Source organism: Aquila chrysaetos, chromosome 17 (genome assembly GCF_900496995.4).
Source record: "Aquila chrysaetos chrysaetos chromosome 17, bAquChr1.4, whole genome shotgun sequence".
NCBI lineage: Eukaryota > Metazoa > Chordata > Aves > Accipitriformes > Accipitridae > Aquila > Aquila chrysaetos.
Genome location: NC_044020.1, coordinates 27,737,773 through 27,755,590, shown reverse-complemented (window position 1 = coordinate 27,755,590; position 17,818 = coordinate 27,737,773). Strand labels below are relative to the sequence as shown.

Here is a 17,818-nt window from a genome sequence, read left to right as displayed (position 1 = left end):
TCTAAAAAATTCCAGCACTCTGCCCTTTGAGATAAGTTATTTCCCAGAGAATCCTGAGAAAAACACTGACATGATTCATACTGGGAGGCCATAGTGCTGGACCTGCTGACCTGGTGAAATGAAGATTTAAAGGTACAAGTGTAAAATAATTTGTGTGATGAAGGCCTTTTTTACCTTGCTATTTCCACTGCCCTGTATCTCAGTGTGCAGGGACTGTCTCAGCATGTGCGTATGAAAAGATGGCAAAAGGTCCCCATTTTTAAGTTCCTAATGAAAGCTCCATGGTGCTGAAGGCTACAGAGTCCAACTACATAGCTAGATGTTGCAATTTTGGATTACCTTTAAAATCTGTCTGGCGATTTTTCCATTCAGAAAAATACCCTTGTGATGCCAAGGGAGAATGATAAATTTTCTGAAAGAATCCATTTGTGTTGAAGGCTAGGCTTTTTTGACATTTACGGGACTACGAGATTTGTTCCAGAGAGCTATAGTACTGTTTGAGTAACAGCAGTGTAGTACTACCAGAGTCAAAGATCCCCCAAATTTGCATACCTGTTTCTTGCATTGCTCAGTACTGAAGTGACCTCCCTGACTTATGCACAGGAGGTGGCAGTAATCTCAAGGCATGGTTCATCTTTCCAGACATGCTCACATTCTCATAGAGAGAGAATATCACACAAGTGATATCCTGGCTTTGAGAGTAAAGCCGGGATATCACTCGTAACTAACAGCTGGCCACCAGTGCAGTTTATTAGAAACTCAGCTAGTTACCAAAGTGGGTTCTTTATCTTGGTGAGCTTCCAAGGCAATCAGAGCCTTCTTGGAAGACCTTGAATCAGAAGTGTTTCGATATAAGAAAAATAGCGCTGCGCAGCACACAGTTCTGATCTTGCAGGGTTCACAGATTTGGAAGGCGCTGTACCATAGATAACTATAGAAGACAGCACTGAGATACTGTAGCTGCTGCATCAAGGTCATGGTGTTCTGGGATCCAATTAAAATTATGCAAGATAGGCAATTTAGGAAAGAATTCACACAGAGCTCAGGAAGGAAAAAGTCATATGTGTTATGAGCTCAGTTACTTTCTAAGATTAATTTTCCACTATCTATCTTATGATCTTGTAATAAGAGCACAAAGTATTTTAAATGTTTGATTTGGTTATTCATCAGAACTCTTGAGTCCTTACTTTCTAAATCACAGCTAGAGGTTTGACTTCCATTTAACAGCAAAGTTGTGGGCTTGCCTTGGAGTGTGTATTGGTTGCAACGGGTTGTGAATTTGGTGAGTGGGCAACAGTGAAACACGGAACGGGCATGTCTGATGCTCGGAAACCCATCTCCTTCCCTGGAGGTGATATGAATAGAAAAGGTGGTAATGCCACAGGTCCTGTAATCCAGAGCATTGATCCTCACCTCCTCCAACATCATCGTCATGCTCATTCGGATCACTGTGCTATCTTTAATTTCCAGAACCTATAAAGAGATAATGAGGAATGATACTATGAGCTAGGGGAATTGCCCTTTGATGGAAAGCTTGATATTTTGGATGGGGGTGTAACAGGCCTATTCCTATCCTAATTCTCTCCTAATTCCTATCTTCTGAAGGACAAGGAAAAAAAAATTTAGCTATATCTACTGTACTTTAAGAACTGCTTATATTGTTATGCTCTGTAAACCAAAAACTTCTGCTGGCAAAAGGGATGGGATTTCATGGATGCTTTGAGCAAAGGCTTTCTCACAGGTATTACTAGATTCATGACCTGTGTAAGATTAGGCTGGTGACTGGGGACTTACTCTGAGCTCAGAGCCCTGTTTTGCTAGCTAGTGTACAAACACTGAATGAAAAGTGTAAAGAAGAGCTAAAGAACAGCTCACAGTCCAAACGGGCAAGACAAGGACTTGATTCCCTTAGAGCCAGCCAAAGACTTGTTTGCAAATACTGTGTTAGTACCAGTGTTTTGGTCTCAGTTTTCCTTTCCCTTTTCATTATATTTAAAAACTTTGTCAGAGGAAGAATTAGCTAACCAAGAAAGACAAAAAAGGAAGAGGGAGCACAAGAGCAAAGGGTGACAGAGAAGCAGGAGGGGAGCAAAGTGGGGAGACTGAGAAGCTCAGTCAGTGAACAGATAAGAAATGTTGTCCAGCAGAAAACTGAAAAGAAGCTAGACATGGATGGTTGCTGCAGTCCGGATGGTCCTTTGCTCAGATGCAGGTCTCTCTCTCTGCTGAAAAAGTCTCCTAGACACATTCACACTGCTCTGCCTCACGCTGAACAACACTGGGAAGGGAAGGTCCAGGAGATTGGCCCTGATCCTCCGCAGGTTGCAGTGATTATGGGTGTCCGTGCTTGGTGCAAGCCAGTGTATCTCCAAAGCAGGCAGTGGAACTGCAGCAGATGTGGCTGCCTGTGGGTCAGGTCTGAAGCTTTGTAGGATGGACTGCGCTTGCAGGTGTTACTGCAGAAATGGTGAGGGGAGCAGAGCATCCTGTTCTAATGGTAGTCAAAGGACTCTTCTTGGGTATAACCTTCTGCTTGCTTAGGAAGGAGATACTGTCTTGAGCATTTCTTCTTTTTCACAACATAAAAGATAAAGAAACCCCATGTGTGAGTCCTACATGCAGTTGAAGGATCAGAAAGCCCAGCTCGGTCTAAAGGGAGGCAACTGTGGTCCTGTGGGCACGATTGGTCCCAGGATGCAGAAGTACAGGAGTACACAGGAGGTGTTTCAGAGGTTGGGGAGATGGCTCAGTAAGCCCAGGTCCTCTCCTATAAATTAGTGCTTGGCTGTTGTGAGGGCAGAAATAATGCAAAGGACTAGCAAAACCAAGGCTATCCTGTGACCAGCCTCCATAAACGACAGGCAGAAATTGTCCTTGAGGGTGCCTTTATCTCCAGAGGTTGCAGAGAGTCAATGGGATGGAGGGGGAAGGGCGTAAATAGTGCCTGTTTGGTTTCGTACTTTCTTTATTCTCTTTATTCTTTGTTTTCTGATGATAAAGGAGCTTTATGTAGATATTGTAGCAAAGGAATTGATGAGTCATAAGGTTTGCAACTTCATTTCCCCCTCTGCTCTTTTTATTTTTTCCCTGATAGTCGCATCTTCTTCTCCCTTTCCGCCTTGCTCCTCCTCTGCTGGCGCAGCAGAACGTGTTGTGCCTTTAAGAAGTGTGGTTTTTCAGAAGACTAATTCCTGAGCTTTGGCATATGTTGAGGCATGCCCTAAGTTTTGTGGTGTGGTTTATGAAAAACTAAAGTGCATTTGTCTAAGGAGGTTTTTAACTCCTTTCTGCCATAGATACACTTTACCTCTTTGTTCTTCGGTTGCAGAGCATACACCATTCAGTATTTCCATAGGGTTTTCTGCTCTCTTCTCCAAAAGAGGAGGGGAGATAAAGTGAAGTAGCGGGCTTTCCTCCCCACCCCCCCCCCCCCAATTAAAATTTATATTTATTGAGTTGTTTTTTACATGGCAAAGCTCTGGTGAATAAAGCTGAGATAGCAAATTCTCTTGCTGATTATATCCTCCCACTGGCACCAATATCGCTGCAGTGTTAACCTGTCATTGCAGTAGCAGAACAGTGTAGCTGAAGACACATTGACCCATAGCAGTCACAGCCTTGGCAGCTTTATTATGAGTTTCATATATTGTGAATTTCTTAATGTTCCCATGCATGAACATTACTTTTTCCTTCCTTTCCGCTCTTATCACTGTCAAAAAGAAACTTTTAAGAAGATAATATGATTGTACTGTAAAAATTAACATAGCATTACATAAATAAAATGTAGGGTTTTGGTTTTGGTGGTTTTTTTTGGTTTTTGGTTTTTTTTTTTCTTAGCAAATCTTCTTTTGAAACCAAGTGTATGCTTGGGGAGATCTGCCTGGATTTTTTTTAACATTTGCTAGGGGCAGCAATATGGTCTTTAAACCACAGCTCCCAGCGAGAATGTTGCAGGCATTGCAGGCATACCAGGAGGTAACTACAGAGTTACCCTTGGCGATTATTTTAAAAGCCATGTTTGCTACAAGGTCCTGGATCTGTATGCTAAAGTTGTCTTGTAATAACAGCATAAATCCTCTTGGGCTGTCAGCCTATATTCATGTACCTGTACGTTGTTTTAGGCCTCAAGATAGCAACTAAGTCCAGGTGAGCAGAATTCCCCTACGTCTCCAGCACCGAGGCGGCTCCGGGACTTACCATGCAGTCACCCGCAGGATGTGGGCCCCACAGATGAAAGAACAGTTTCTAGTAGAGACAGGCCTGTTTTTATGAGGAGAGATGTTGGAGGGGAAGGGAGGGAGCAGGAGCCTAGGACTGGATGTGCCTTCCACACTGAGGTGGTTGTGTGACTTTGATTAAATCACTTAACCTTTGAGCTGCAGGTTTCATGTGAGTGAAATAGTAGTATTAGCACCGTCTATGGCATGCTGCGATTGAATGAATTAACGTAACAGTACTTCACAGTCTCAGTTCTGTAAATGTGCTGAGTGCAGTTGTTCTATTTAAGAAGCTTGTGCTTGTTATTGAGCCTACGGGAGGGCCCCCACCAATCCCCCGTCCTCCCCTCCCTCCCAATTAGTCTGGTCAGTGCTCTTATCCCTCTCTATGACCAATAGCGAGCAATCTCTGCTGCTTAGCCTCTCAATCTTGAAGCAGTGCTGTATTGCGACAACTCTCTTCACCAGTGGCTACAGAGGAACGGCTGCACCGCAAGTCCTGGCAAGGAGCTTTGTCTTCTGCATCACCCCCCGGTCGCCTGGGCCCAAGGAGTCCCTGGCTACCCAGTCCTTGCAGCATTCCCTTGGGACTGTGCTGGAAGGGAGGTGGAGGTCCTGGGATCTCTTGACATCTCTGCCACCTGGTCACGGGGTGGCCTGGGCAAGTCACATCACCTTTCTCTTCTTCATTCTTAATGCTGAAGTGCGGATTGTATCCTTTATCTTCATACCCAAGAGCTGCTCAGGCTGAATTAATGAATGCCATGAAGTCAAGGATGTCCGTGGACGTGCAGTACAATGTAAATGTGAAGTATCACTCTGTAATTATGGGTGGAGGTAATCCTTGTTGAAAATGATTTATTTTATCATAAATCAACATTTGATCAGGTGGAATCATAGGAAGGAGGAAGTGTAGAGAAAGCCTGTCCTCTGTTACCTCAATCCGAAATTTTTCAGGAAACTGGAATGCTGCCTCTCCCATGTGTTTTGTGCATGTGTCAACTCTGAATCTAGTTCTGGTTAGTGAGATTGATGGGGTGGCATAAAAATAGTCTGACTTCTATAGGTGTAATATTTCAACATACAGCCGGAAAGAGGTCCTTTTTTTTTTTTCTTTTCTTGGTATTCGGCATTTTATGAGGAAGCAAAGTACTGCTTTTTGCAGTGTTGTCTGGCGTATCCAGGGTTGACGCAGCAGCTCCCTGGGTTCAGTCAGTTAGCTAGTTGAGGATTTTAGGAAAGAAAGCAGATGAAACGTTATTATGTAGCTGCTGACATACTGGCATCATCAGGGTACAGTTTATAAAGTCTTTGGTGCTGCTGATGGATCAAAGAGTTAAAAATTCCAAGGGTTTAATCCAGTATAATAACATTTTGCAAGGCCTGTCAATTTCACAGCAAGTGAGAAACAGAAAAGCAACTGAGCTAGGTGGAAAATGAAATTAGATGGAATTATATTGCCACAGGTTTATCTAACTAGTTGTTTCACTTAGCAGGGCAGACGCACGTTTACCTGAGCCCTCAGCAGAAGCTCAGACTGAGTTGTGCTCCCCTGCTCTCCCAGGCTGTATTATCCACAGAAATGGAGTGCCTTTCATCCGATTTGAACAAAGAAGTGTTCTGCTGTATCTATTTTTGGTCACTGATTTGTATGCTGTAGAAGCCATCTCATTCCTTAGAATACAGCCATATATTGTTGTGTTTGTTTTCCTTTTGCTGCTGTGTACGTAGCGGATTGTTGTTCATTTGTTTGAAGGATTTAAACATTTGGAAGAGACTGGGGATAGCGATGTCTTTGTACATAGGTTAGATGTGGAGCTGCAGGTCCCTTCCAAAGTGAAACATTATGTGCCATCTACTGTGATGCTCATTTGTATACTTGAGGGTTTTGGTGTGGGAAGGACAATCAATATAACGCTAATCCAAGCAGCTGGGTAGAACTGCTACTGCTAAAACGAGCACAAGGTAGAAATGGATTTATTTTCCTAGGTAGTTCTGGAACTGGTTCCCATGGAGGTAATACCAAATACAAATTTTGGAAGAAAATAGTTACATGCAATAAGCTTAGCTGAGTTTGGGTGAGTAGTGAGAAGAATCCGTTTTTACTAAAATATGTCAGTAAATTATGCACATAGGGCAGATCTCGCTGTGAGAAATTTAGTTCTCCTGTAATGTAAACTTTGCCATATTATTTGGACACAAACAAATCCAATTATAGCCCGAATCTAGACAATAGGTTATCACAGATGAAAAGAGTAAGTAGGAAGTGGGGAAAAAAAGAAAGAGTAAATTCTTCTATATGGTAGCCCCCTTCCAGTGAGTGGAAGGCTACTCTGCAAGGAGCCTTCGTGGCTTTTACCACTATTTGCAGACCAATGCTGTAGCAACGGAAGAGCAGTTCTTGGGCTCTGGCTCAGTCTATTGCAAACAGTTTCTTTTCTGAGAAAGCTAATGGCTGTTTTGTTACATTACTTCCCAGCAGACAAGCCAGGCACTCCTGAATTTAAAACAGAACCGCAAGTGAGTGACAGTGAGCTAAGCATGGGCTGGAGTCTTGTAGCAGCATATCCTTCAGCTCCAGTGCTGCAGTCAGAGAGAGAAAGAAGATTTTTCCTTTGAAGATAAGACACCTGGGGCTTTTGTAGAAACTAAGTATGCCATGAGTTAGTTGTGCAGCTGTTATCTCGATTTAAAAAAAAAAAAAAAAAAAAAGGCAGAGAAAGACAAAGCGTCTCGCTCTTCTATGCACCACCAAAAATTCCTCCAAATGCTAAAACCCAAACCAGCATTTTTCATTCTGCAGTTGTGTTGCTTGCGAATACTTTCTGTCTGGTGGCTTATGTGACACTTTCAGCCGAAGCAGCCTCCCAGGCGAGCCGTGAGGCTGTGCTGTGTGTGTACGGCAGAGAGGGAGTGCGGGAGTGTGCGTATGTATATGTATGAGTGAGGGAGCAAGAGCGCGTGTGTGCAGTGTCGTAACGTGGCAGGGCACAGGCAGTTATGAAACTTTCCAATAAAGTCTCAGTGCGTCAGTATTGGTTGCTTGGGTGGTTTTTTTTTTCTGTCCGTTGCCCTCCAGTTTCATTTCCATTTATGAGTGCAGAGAGAAGGAGGGAGAGGTTGAGAAATGCTAGCAGACCCCCCCAAGCCGCTGGAGGAGCGGAGCAGTTCCCACGACAGGTGGAGCACGCCACTGCCGCGGCGGCGCTGAGCGAGATTCCTGGGTCGGAGATTCCTGGGTCGTGGTGCCCGGGGACAGGGGGAGGGGAAGCCCTCGTACTCGGGGCAGCTGCGGTTGCAAGGGGCCCCTTCAAAGTGCTGCAGCAGCAGCCAGAAGTTCGACTTTGATTTTTTGAAAGGACTGGAGAAATTATTAACCACAGTTGATGACGTCAGAGTTGATCTGATTAAAGGTTTGTTTTCTTGCTGGCAGAGGTGTGCTCCGTAGAGACTGGTTCTCTCTTCTTTTTTTTTTAAGTTTCTTTTTTGAACAGCAAACGGAGGGAACTGCTCGCATTGCTGCTGCTGCTGCTGCCGCTGCTCCAGCTGCGTGTGTGTGTGTGTAAACAGGATGGTGTATCTGTAGCTGCCACGCGCAAACACACATTTGACCATGAGGACTCTTCGCAGGTTGAAGTTCATGAGTTCGCCCAGCCTCAGTGATCTGGGCAAGAGAGAGCAGGCAGCCTTGGATGAGCGGGGGACCCAGCAGCGACGGGCCTGCTCCAACGCTACCTGGAACAGGTAAGGTCTCGCACGATGTGCCGACTCCCCTGCAGCCTCTCCATGCTCCCACGGCCGTGATTAATGTGCGGGTAGCCACTCCATCGGCTTGCAGGCTAGGCTGCCTTGCTCCCAGCTCAGCAAGGTTACAGTACGTCGGGCTTCTGCGTTAGCGTGTTACATGTACTGGAGTTTGCGTTCAAGTAGAAGACGGGAGCGGCTTTTTTCCCGTTACTGTTAACCTTTCTCTGAAGGCTGACAGCAAAGAGCCTTTTCTGCAGATGGCTCAGCCTGCTCTTCCTTGTGACGCACAAGGACTTATTTCCCAGGGTCCAGCTACAAATTTGTCTTTGTGTCTATCTAGATATTTTCATTCGAGGTTAATTTGGTTTATTTTAGTTAAAAAAAAAAAATTACATATACGCAACTATTAAAATACATTATTTTTATCTGCATAACTATATATATTGCTGGTTGTTGATACAGATATGACAAAGTCTACTCAATTTACTCACATTAATACAAGTATGTCTGTGCGTATGTGTATGTGCGCATACAAGCACATGCACTTTGGACAGGGAAAAAATAAGCTCTGATTGTTTCCTTTATTGTCTTTATACATTTGAATTTTATTACTGTTTGACAAAAAAACCCATGCAAACATTTTGTTCTGAATGTGTCACTTAGCACAGATATTCAGAAAGCATCTTAATAACCATTTTGGTGACACTCTTAAAGATGGGTCTAAGTTGTTAGGAATTATATTCTTATGTCCTTTTTGAAAATGAAATGTCATCTCCTGGGTCACAGCTTGGAAAGCGTCATTTGTAATGTTTTATAATTGTATGGCTGTACAGCTGTAGGAAGAAAAATACCAGTGAGCTATAGACACATTTGTTAAAGATATTTCAGTTTTGAGAGGAAAAAAAAAAAAGCATTATAAAATGCCACATCTTCTGTCCCTCTCACCACTTGATTTGTGGTTTCACGTCTGCATTATGAATTAGTTTTTGAATGCCATGAGCACAACAAGCACTGAAACTGTACCAGTCACAAAAAAGTCAGGGTTTCTGTTCAAATATTGTGCTATTTATATGACCCAGAGTTGCACCCGAGGTCTGGATGGTGGTGGTAATTAAAGGCTAGTTTGGGCCACCTTGGCTCGCACCAGTTGGGACTTCATTTGGCCAGTAGCCCCATGGGAAGCAGCAGGGAGTAAGATACTCCTTGGTGTGAACCAAGGTGAGAGAATACGTTCCCCAAAGCCTTTTTGTGATGGTGTGCTGACAGCTTTTGCTGGCAGGGATTAGCGTTTCCAGGTCTTGCTTGCGGAGAGGGCGCTGTGGAGGCGGATGCAAATGGAGAGCAGATCAGGCACTGGGTTTGCTGGAAGGGGGAGAGTTCCAGGCTTAGGGGCTGCTGATCTTCAAACCAGAGGATTTTCCTAAGTGAGCCGGAGCAAGAGTTTGTTATTTTTAATTTGGACAGGACAGGTATAGCTCTGGCCAGAAGTGGTTGCTGATCAGCAAGCTAGACATCTGCACATTTCATCCAAATGATTAGACAACTGTCCCATCGCTTCTTCCTGGAATAGGTCTCCGCAAGTCATCCTGTCGCTCCTTAGCGTGAACTCGGGCCTAACCATGCTTTCCTGCTGTGGGTTGCCTTTTCCGTGTGCAGGGATCGCCGGGCTGTCCCTGCCGTTTGGTGGCACGTGCCTCTGAAATGCCTTGGGAGCGCTGGCAGGGCTGCTGTTGTGCGGTGGCAGGCTGGTGCTACCTGTGGTGGCAAGTCAAGTGGGCATTGCGTGTCTGCACTAACAGCTGCCTAAAGCTATGGCAAGTACTGCAGATTATGGGCCAGTTGCACTGCATGGGCAAAGGGAAGGCCCTTTATTTCTTATTTAATAGTGCAAGGCTTTCTCCTGAGTGGAAGAGAAAGTGAGGGTAATTCTTCTTTCAGGTGCAAAAAGACTTGTATCCTCTCTGGAGTTTATCCTCAGGAAAGCCAGGGCTTAAATGATATTGGATTAGTTGTATTAAGAAGTTATCCACTGTAGCTTCTGCCTATCACTATTGCATGCCCATCTTGGCATGTATAACAGGGTCTGGTCTTGAGGGAGTCAGTGTTCAGCTCTCTTGGAGAGACTGTAACGTTGATGTGGCAAACTTGGCACCTAAACTTTGACTCACCAGAAATCTTAGGTGGGTTTTGAAAATCTTGGGCTGTGGAAGGTATTTTATTTTTCCCCTGCAAAATTAAAACATCCCAACAGAGGACTAGCATACCATACTTTAGTATATGGGAATATTTGTTCTTCCAAATGAAAGGATTGCCTGTGCTGTTTCATTCTGTGCAATATTGAGCGTAAGAGCTTGCTGATCAAGGAAGTTGAGATGCACCAGCAGAGCTCTTGCCTCTCACCAAGCCTGGCTGTTCTATATTTAAATGTCTGCTGGTTTCTTGCCTAATGTTAGCAGCTGTGCCTGGGTGTGGCACGTGTGTATCTGCTTTTGAAAGAGGCTTTGAACCAAGTTCATCAAAACCAATGCGGGGAAAGGTATAGCACAACCCCATGGCAGGCCCTGCCCCACATGAGACTACTGATCCCACTTTGTTGAAAGTCATCCCTTTGCGGTGGAGCGAGGATGCTGCCTTGGCCCTGCCAGGGACCGTGCTGACACGCTGCTGAGCTGCAGTTCTGCTGATGGGGTCTTCTGCAAGGTAGCAGCTCTGTTACTGCGGGCTTTTTCTGAGGAGGCTGTGCGGCTTCCCTTCTGCAATTGGCTTGTCTGTGGCTGCAGTCTGGCTGCCCAGCGACGTCCCCTCCACCACCTCCGCTCTGTTCAGACGGGTCTCAGGCCTCAGACTGTTTATACCAGAGGATGCCTGCTGCTTTCTGACACCAGGGGAGGGCAAACTGCAGGAGCCTAATAGCAGGGTTCAGTGTGCAGGGGCCACGTAGCACTCCGTGCTAACAAGGAAGGTCTCTTCCTCCCTGATAGCTTTCCTTCACCTCCAAACTAAAATTCTGTAAAACTTCTCGACACTGTTAGATGAAAGGGAAATCGGTGCTGAGCTGCTGTCTGCTACTATGCAAATTAGACTTTATATCACAGCTTTTTCTGAGCTTGCTTTCCCATGAACCCCAAAAGATCTGTACAGCAACACACCGGCAGTGCACGTTAACTAGCAACCAACAGCAACATAGTGGAACAATACAGTTTCGTTACAGCTCACAGAATTTGCATTGGATTAAAATAGCTTAGATTTTTTCACTAGCATTGTCTTCAATTCCTTTTCTCCCCCACTTTTCTGCTTCAGGCAAAAAATGAGGGCTGAATGCTGACTAACCCAATTGGACTGAGAAACCTAGGGTTTTTAATCTTGAGCTTGCAAGCTGGGGGGGCCCCTCTCAGGGCAAATAAAATCCATCGCAAGGTTTTCATTCTGACTGAGCTAGTACAGACTGCCTAATCAGGAGCCGATACTGTCTGAGTTGTGCTGTGGGAAAGCCTCTAGTCAAAGGCACTTAGATCCTCTTTGGTATAAGAAAATGGGGAAAATTCACAGAAACATGAAGGAGCAGGAGATAGCAAAGAAAAGGCGAAGAAAACACAGATGAGATGCCTGTGACCTTATTGAGATCAGCAGTAAATCCAAGGAGACATATGGAATCAGAAAGAGTTTTATGGTTTGAGCTAATTTTTACAGGGTTGTAATAAGCACAATAACTTGCTGTAAAGTAATTTTTACAGTCATGGGAACCATTTTTCATCCTCTAATTAAAAATGAGTATTTTTTCAGATCACAGGGAGGTTTTGCTAGTGGAGAAAGCATTCCAGACCAGCATATTTATCTATGACTTCTACTCAGAAATTTTCTTTCTTCCAATATTTAGTGTTTATTTAGAAATATTTAGAAATATTTCTGCATGTCTGAGAATCACCTTCTTTTTACTGACCCTTTATTTGGAGCCCTCTTTGGAGCATTTGGCCATGTGCATGCATGGGGGGCAGAGAGCTGAGCTGTGGGGTGGGGAGGAGGGATGGGGAGGTAAAGGGGACTTCCCAGCTGTTCAAGCCACCACTGCACCATGGAGCACGTGCCAGCCTTGACTACAGTAATAGAAAGTGGTGGTGGTGGAGAATTGCTGCTCCCCATAGCCCTCCAGACATATTTATACTTGCTTGAATGCAGGTATATTTGGAAGCCAGAATCTCCTTAGTCCTGTACTCCGTAGAGATATTAACTCTTAGTAACACCTCAGGGAAGTCCCTTCACCTGTCTGTCTCAACTTCTTCATATGTACGAGTAATGTTTATAGTTGGTAAAGTTAGTGAACTAATGCCTCTCAAACTCTTTGAAGACAGAGTTTTGCAGACCAGCTTATTTTCACTTGTATGACCCAGTGTGTAATTGCAGCCTATCCCTCTTTGCAGATTGCTTTACATTGGATAGAAATTTCAGAAACGTAAGTGAACTAGCAGCCGCAAGCTTATTTTGAAAGGGTCAAGGCCTCATGGAAAGCCTGTGGAGTTGCAGCTGGACTGAAGCTGTGCTGAAAATGGGCTCTTCCTGATTGGATTAAGCTAATTCAAAAAAATGAGGTTTTATTCTGGAGTGAGGGTGTCTTCAAGGAGGTTCTGATGCAAGTATATCAGGTTAATTAAGCTATTCCCATAACTGTCCAGAGGAAATGTGCCCTAAGTCACTTAGTCCCTTTTGAAAATGAAAATGTTGCCTTTAACTACCCAATACTCCCAGCATGTGATTATCCACACAGCATTGTTTTTGCTCATGGACTTCACCTGCAGCTCTGGAAAGGGGAGAATTTGCAAACACTAAATAAAAAACGCCATGATATTTTCACCCATGCTGTTTGCATACAAAGATAGTGACTGCTTCAGAGAACCAAAACTATCTGCGTGCTGTGCATGAATGCAAACATGGGCCACTCCACCTGCTTTGCCAGGAAACGCAGAGCTGGGCGGGCCATGGCCATGGTCAAAGCAAACAGAAGGTCAGGATTCAGACAGAGACTTGCGAGCCCAACTTTGCAGCTGTTCTTCACCTCTGGAAAAACTGATTCTGACCTGGCAGAAAACAGTGTTTCAATCACAGTTTTCTTTCTTGCCTTCTTAAAAACATCAATGAAAGAACAGGGGTGGGTGGTACTTCAATGCTGGAGGGAGCCAGCCTCCCACCCACCGAAGGCAGTGGTGTCTGGGTGGACAACTAGCAACTCAAGGGAAATGTATGTTTTGGTGGTATTGAGCTACTTAGGCAGTGGCTTTCTATTATGCAAAAATCAGAATAATAAACCCCACCCTCCTCATCTTGGCACTCATGCTGTTAGGCTGGTTGGGAGCGCCGTCAGCGAGCATCCAACTTTGTGCTCTGGCCGTTTACACCTTCCAGATCCTTTCATGCTGAAGTAAATGGTGGTGAAGGTCTGCACTGTGTGTGCTGGAGCTGCCATTCTCCACGTTCCAGGCAGCTGAATAGTGAGTCCTGGAGCTGCCACCTCCTCTGGAGGATCGGGCAAATCTAGAATGAGCAGTCTCTCCAAAGAGGTGAAGTTACTTAGGCTTCTGGGTTGATTTTTGTTGCTCTGAGTGCCTTCTTGGCTGTAGGTAGTTTTCTTTTGGTATTTGGTAGCCACAGTGGGATAGATAAGTACAATGCATTGCTGGAGCCATCTAACGTTTTGTCTTCATTCTAAAGGCAACCCCACCCCAAACACCTCGTCTCTGTAGTTTTCCCATCCTGATTTCCCCTCCCACAGCCAGCCTGCTCTAACCATGCTTCTCTCTTCCCTGCCCACCCACTGACCCATAGGAAGCCTCCTCCCAGGCTTCTTTCTGCCCCGCTGCTGGTCTCTCAAAATATTTTCTTCTAGCTATAGTCTTCAGACGAAGAGTGACCTATAGCATATGTTTTTATGGAAAGCATCTTAGTGCTTGGACTCAGGTTAAGTAATACTGCCACAGCAGTTTACCTCAATTCATACCGGTTGAGGAGATGGGTAATGAATTGGTGTTGCACTTTCAAGAAATGCCATAATCCCATAACTCAGAAATTTGCCTTTTCTCGCAGTGTGAGGGTGGCTGTAGCTTGTTTCAAAGGTGCACTGCTCAGGTGCAATGGGCTTCCAGGTCCCCCTTGTTCCAGCAGAAGATACTGGCAGGAGAACATTGGAAATTGCTTATTTTCTTAAGTAGGAGACAGTGCAGTGCTGCAGGAGTAGGAGGTTCTGCACTTCTGTGGAAAATATGTCTGTTGGTACAATATAGCAAACCAGAAGCATTTATAACCCTGGACATACAGTGTGAGGTCTGGTCTTGATTGGAAACTGGAACCTTACTCACTACTGAGTATGGGCAGTTCAGGAACTGACCCTTTTGGGGGGTCTTTTTTGTCTCTGCGGTGCTGTGTTCCTGTGCACACATTTACACGTACAGCAACTATAGGCAAGGTGTTCAGAGTTGTATCAGTGCATGAGTGCACCCATTATTAACTTTCATGTTGTAAAAGAGTTACAGAAGGGAGTTTACAAGGCATTTTCAGTTCAGATTAACTATTAAAATGTAAGTTTAATTACATACATTATTGACTTAAACCTTAGTGGAGGCTGGTCGCAGGCACAAGTAAAGGTGATCCACCCACCTCAAGCATCTTGCAGGACTTCTGTGTGTAAGCAGCAGCTCAGATTTTCTTTACACCAAAAAGTTGTACCATTCTGACTAAACCCTTTTAAATAATCACTCATTATGGAAACCATAGCGTTGCTTTAATTTAAGCAAGGGTTGGGTTTGTTTTTTTCATTAGCTTAAGGTAGCTAAGAAGATTTAAGCTAGCTTTTTATTATCCTGACACCAACTTATGCCACTGATAGCCTCCCGGTTATTCTGATTCCTCTTTGTTGCCTCTTGAGCAAGTATGGAGGACCAGATTATGGTGGTATTCCCACGTCACCTGCAGCCTGGGACTGCATGCCTGCACCCTGCATGCAAGCACTGCTGTCTGCGATGGGAAGGAAAGGCAGGTGTCAATGTAGCAGGGCCAAGACTTGTCTTCCAGACAAGGCAGTTGTCCCTCACTACAAGGATTAAAAGACCACTGCTAGGATGTTTTATGTACATGCAGTTCTACTACACAGGCAATAACTTAAATGCTCACAGCCTGTCCCCTTAGTTCTTGTTAAAAAAGCTTGCTCTCTCTCTTCTTTGAGGAATAATAATGGACCTGTTAAGCTGGAAAGAGAAAACCTCCCCCTCATTTAGAAAGGAGTGCCAGAGAGAAGGAGAGAGAGCATGTTGACTTTTAGGAGAGATATTTAGTCATTCTTCTCTGCAGAAGGCTGGCAGGGAACATTGCAAAGTTCATTTCCGAATCAGAAGAGCGTGTAAAGACTGCTTGTTTTATTCACTACATTAATCGTACTTCACATATTACTCATAATATTAAAATACCCAAGTCGCTTCACTGTATACCAGAGACATTTAGCTGCCAATTTTCAAATAATCGTAAATTGAGTGTGTCTGTCTGAGCCAGCCAAAATAAGTTGGGTTAGATCATGAGTGTATGTCTGTGCATGTGGGTGTAGGGGGGAAGGAGGGACCACCGTGGTGGGGGGAGTGCTTAATGCCTTGGAAACGTCATCAAAGGAGCAAAAGAGAGAAGAGGATAACAGTTCCTATTTTAATCTGCTTGTGCATTTCTCTACAGTGGGTCATATCCTTTACCTGCCACTTTTAATTTCCTTTTTCCACAGATGAACATGGCTGAGCTTTTCGAACAGTGCATCTCTTTGCTGTTCAGCATTGTTGTGTGCCTGCATTTCGAATCTCTCAGTGAATAGTGTCAGGTTTACCTTCCAGCCCATTCCTCTGCTCCCAGCAAGCACAGAAAGGGGTTGCCCTACCGTGGACCTGGGAACGTTTAATGTGGGTGCTTGAGGTCCCCAGGCACACTGCACTGCCACCTGGGGTAGTGCCTGCAGTGACATCCCCTTGCGGTGGGAGCAGCTGCGTGTGGCTAGGTCTGGCCCTCGAGCTGGCACCAGGCCAGAGCTGACCGAGCTTGTCTGCCAGTAGGAATCCGGCTTCCTCCCTCTGGAGACCTTAGAAACAGGTATCACCTTTAGCTCTTCTTCACTAGACATGGCAACCCCAAATCCTGGTACCTCCAGGATGGGCAAATCTGGTCCTGGTTTTGCTTTCCAGAGCTCCAAAGGTGGTTGCTGCTCCCGTGCACCAGACTCCAGTGCAGTGTGAGGGGGGGGAGGTCAGCTGTAAAGCTCTGAAAAATGATATTGCAGAGTCACTGGTAAAACCAAATCCCCAGGAGGCATGTGCATGCTGTAGCTTCTCATTCTTGGAAGGTCTTTTCAGTAAATGTTCTAGGGGTGAGAGTCAGTTCAGTGGCTCCTAAATACACCTCTGGAGTGTCCCCGAGGCTGGTTGTTGCTGTTCCTTGCTCCTGCTGAGTACAGGCTGAGAGGTGGCATGCAGAATGAGAGACCCAGGGAGATGGTGCAGAGCAGGAAGACTTCTGCCCTGTGTTTTTTGTAATATGCCTTAAGGTGTCATCTCCCCTTCTCAGGTGCAACCTCAAATAGGAAGAGCCCTCTGCCAAATTCTGTATTTTCCCTTTGCAATTAGTAGGATTGTGAGGGAAGAAGAAAAATCCGATGACAATGATGACATGTAATACTGCTATTGATAATCACACTCATTGCTTTTGTTATGATTTTCATAAATACGTCTTAAAATACCCTTTAGTGGTCAGTGTCATCATCTTTATTTTACACGTGGGGTAACTGAGTCAGACAGAAATGAAATAACTTGCAGTCACTGCCAGTCGTGGGAATGGTCATTTCAGTAAAAGCAGTCATATCGGAAATTGAGTAGCAGCAGTAGAGCAGTGCAGCGGATAAAGGCTGCTTTCTTGTGTGTTAGCGTCAGGAAACTAAAGCATCTCTGTGTATGTGGAATAAAGGCTGAGCTCACCCTGCAGTATGTTTTTGGTCACTAAAAGATGCTCCTTCTGCCCCAGCTGAAAGCTAAAAGGCCTTCATGTTTTGGGGACTTCTACTCCATAGTTAAATGTGGTAGAAATTGCCAAGCAGTTCCAAGAGTGGAGGAGTGGGGATGACCTGACAGATGGAGGGGGACCATGTGGTTCGTCTTTCCTTTTGGAGTCAAAGCTGTGAGGCTATAAAAGGTGACACTGCGTTGGGGAAGGGGAAGGAGACTTCTGCTCCCTTCTACTAATGCTGGAACAGGTTTGGTCTCACCTTTCACTGGCATTTCTTTACTTTTCTCCTCAGACTTAAGCTCAGTGATTTAGGCTGATGTGTCCTCACGCTAATTGTGTCAGGTGTATTTCAGGAGCATTTCAGAGCTTTGTCTTGAAGCCCATACTCATTTCAGTAACCCTTTGAGGTGCAGTCTTTTTAAGTTCATGGGACCAGTAAGCATCCCTGCTAAGCACGTGGACTGCCAGGTATCTACAGTACCTGGTACATTTGTGCCATTCAGCATCCTAGAATTTATGGGGCTGGTGGCCATGCACCCCAGGCACAGACAGCATTGGGTATGTGACTTTCTGTTGAGCTAGAGAATTTAGTGGTCTCAATCCTGTCTTCGGTTGCGTCTCATTGCAGCAGAAAGTCACCACCTCTAAGCAACGTCTGCTTGTAGAACAGTTACAAATGGCATTGAAGATGGAAAGGAAGCATTTTTATAGGACAGATGGTTGGCCTATGCCAAGCACATTGCTGCCTCTCTAGCTGTCCACCCTAGAAACTCTAGACCTGTTGTTCTTTCAGTGCAGCCTTGGTTTTCCTTTAGCTGAAGCAAGAGCATAAATCT

The 17,818-nt window shown here is 44.9% G+C and overlaps 1 protein-coding gene across 10 annotated transcripts in view; it reads left to right on the top strand.

The window, feature by feature from the left end:
* The window catches only part of PRR5 (proline rich 5), a 94,833-nt gene that overhangs the window by 31,729 nt on the left and 45,286 nt on the right, over positions 1–17,818 (top strand). For 5 of the 10 annotated variants that reach the window (XM_030040947.2, XM_030040948.2, XM_030040944.2 and 2 more), the window contains one exon: positions 7,696–7,961. The exons of 1 other annotated variant lie outside the window; for it this stretch is intronic. In XM_030040947.2, coding sequence (XP_029896807.1) covers positions 7,831–7,961 — 131 coding nt within the window. In that variant the 5' untranslated portion in view covers positions 7,696–7,830. Of the gene's footprint in view, positions 1–4,677; positions 5,018–7,430; positions 7,631–7,695; positions 7,962–17,818 lie in introns of those variants that run through there. 4 more of the 10 variants (XM_030040950.2, XM_030040952.2, XM_030040949.2 and 1 more) reach the window with 3 other exon arrangements.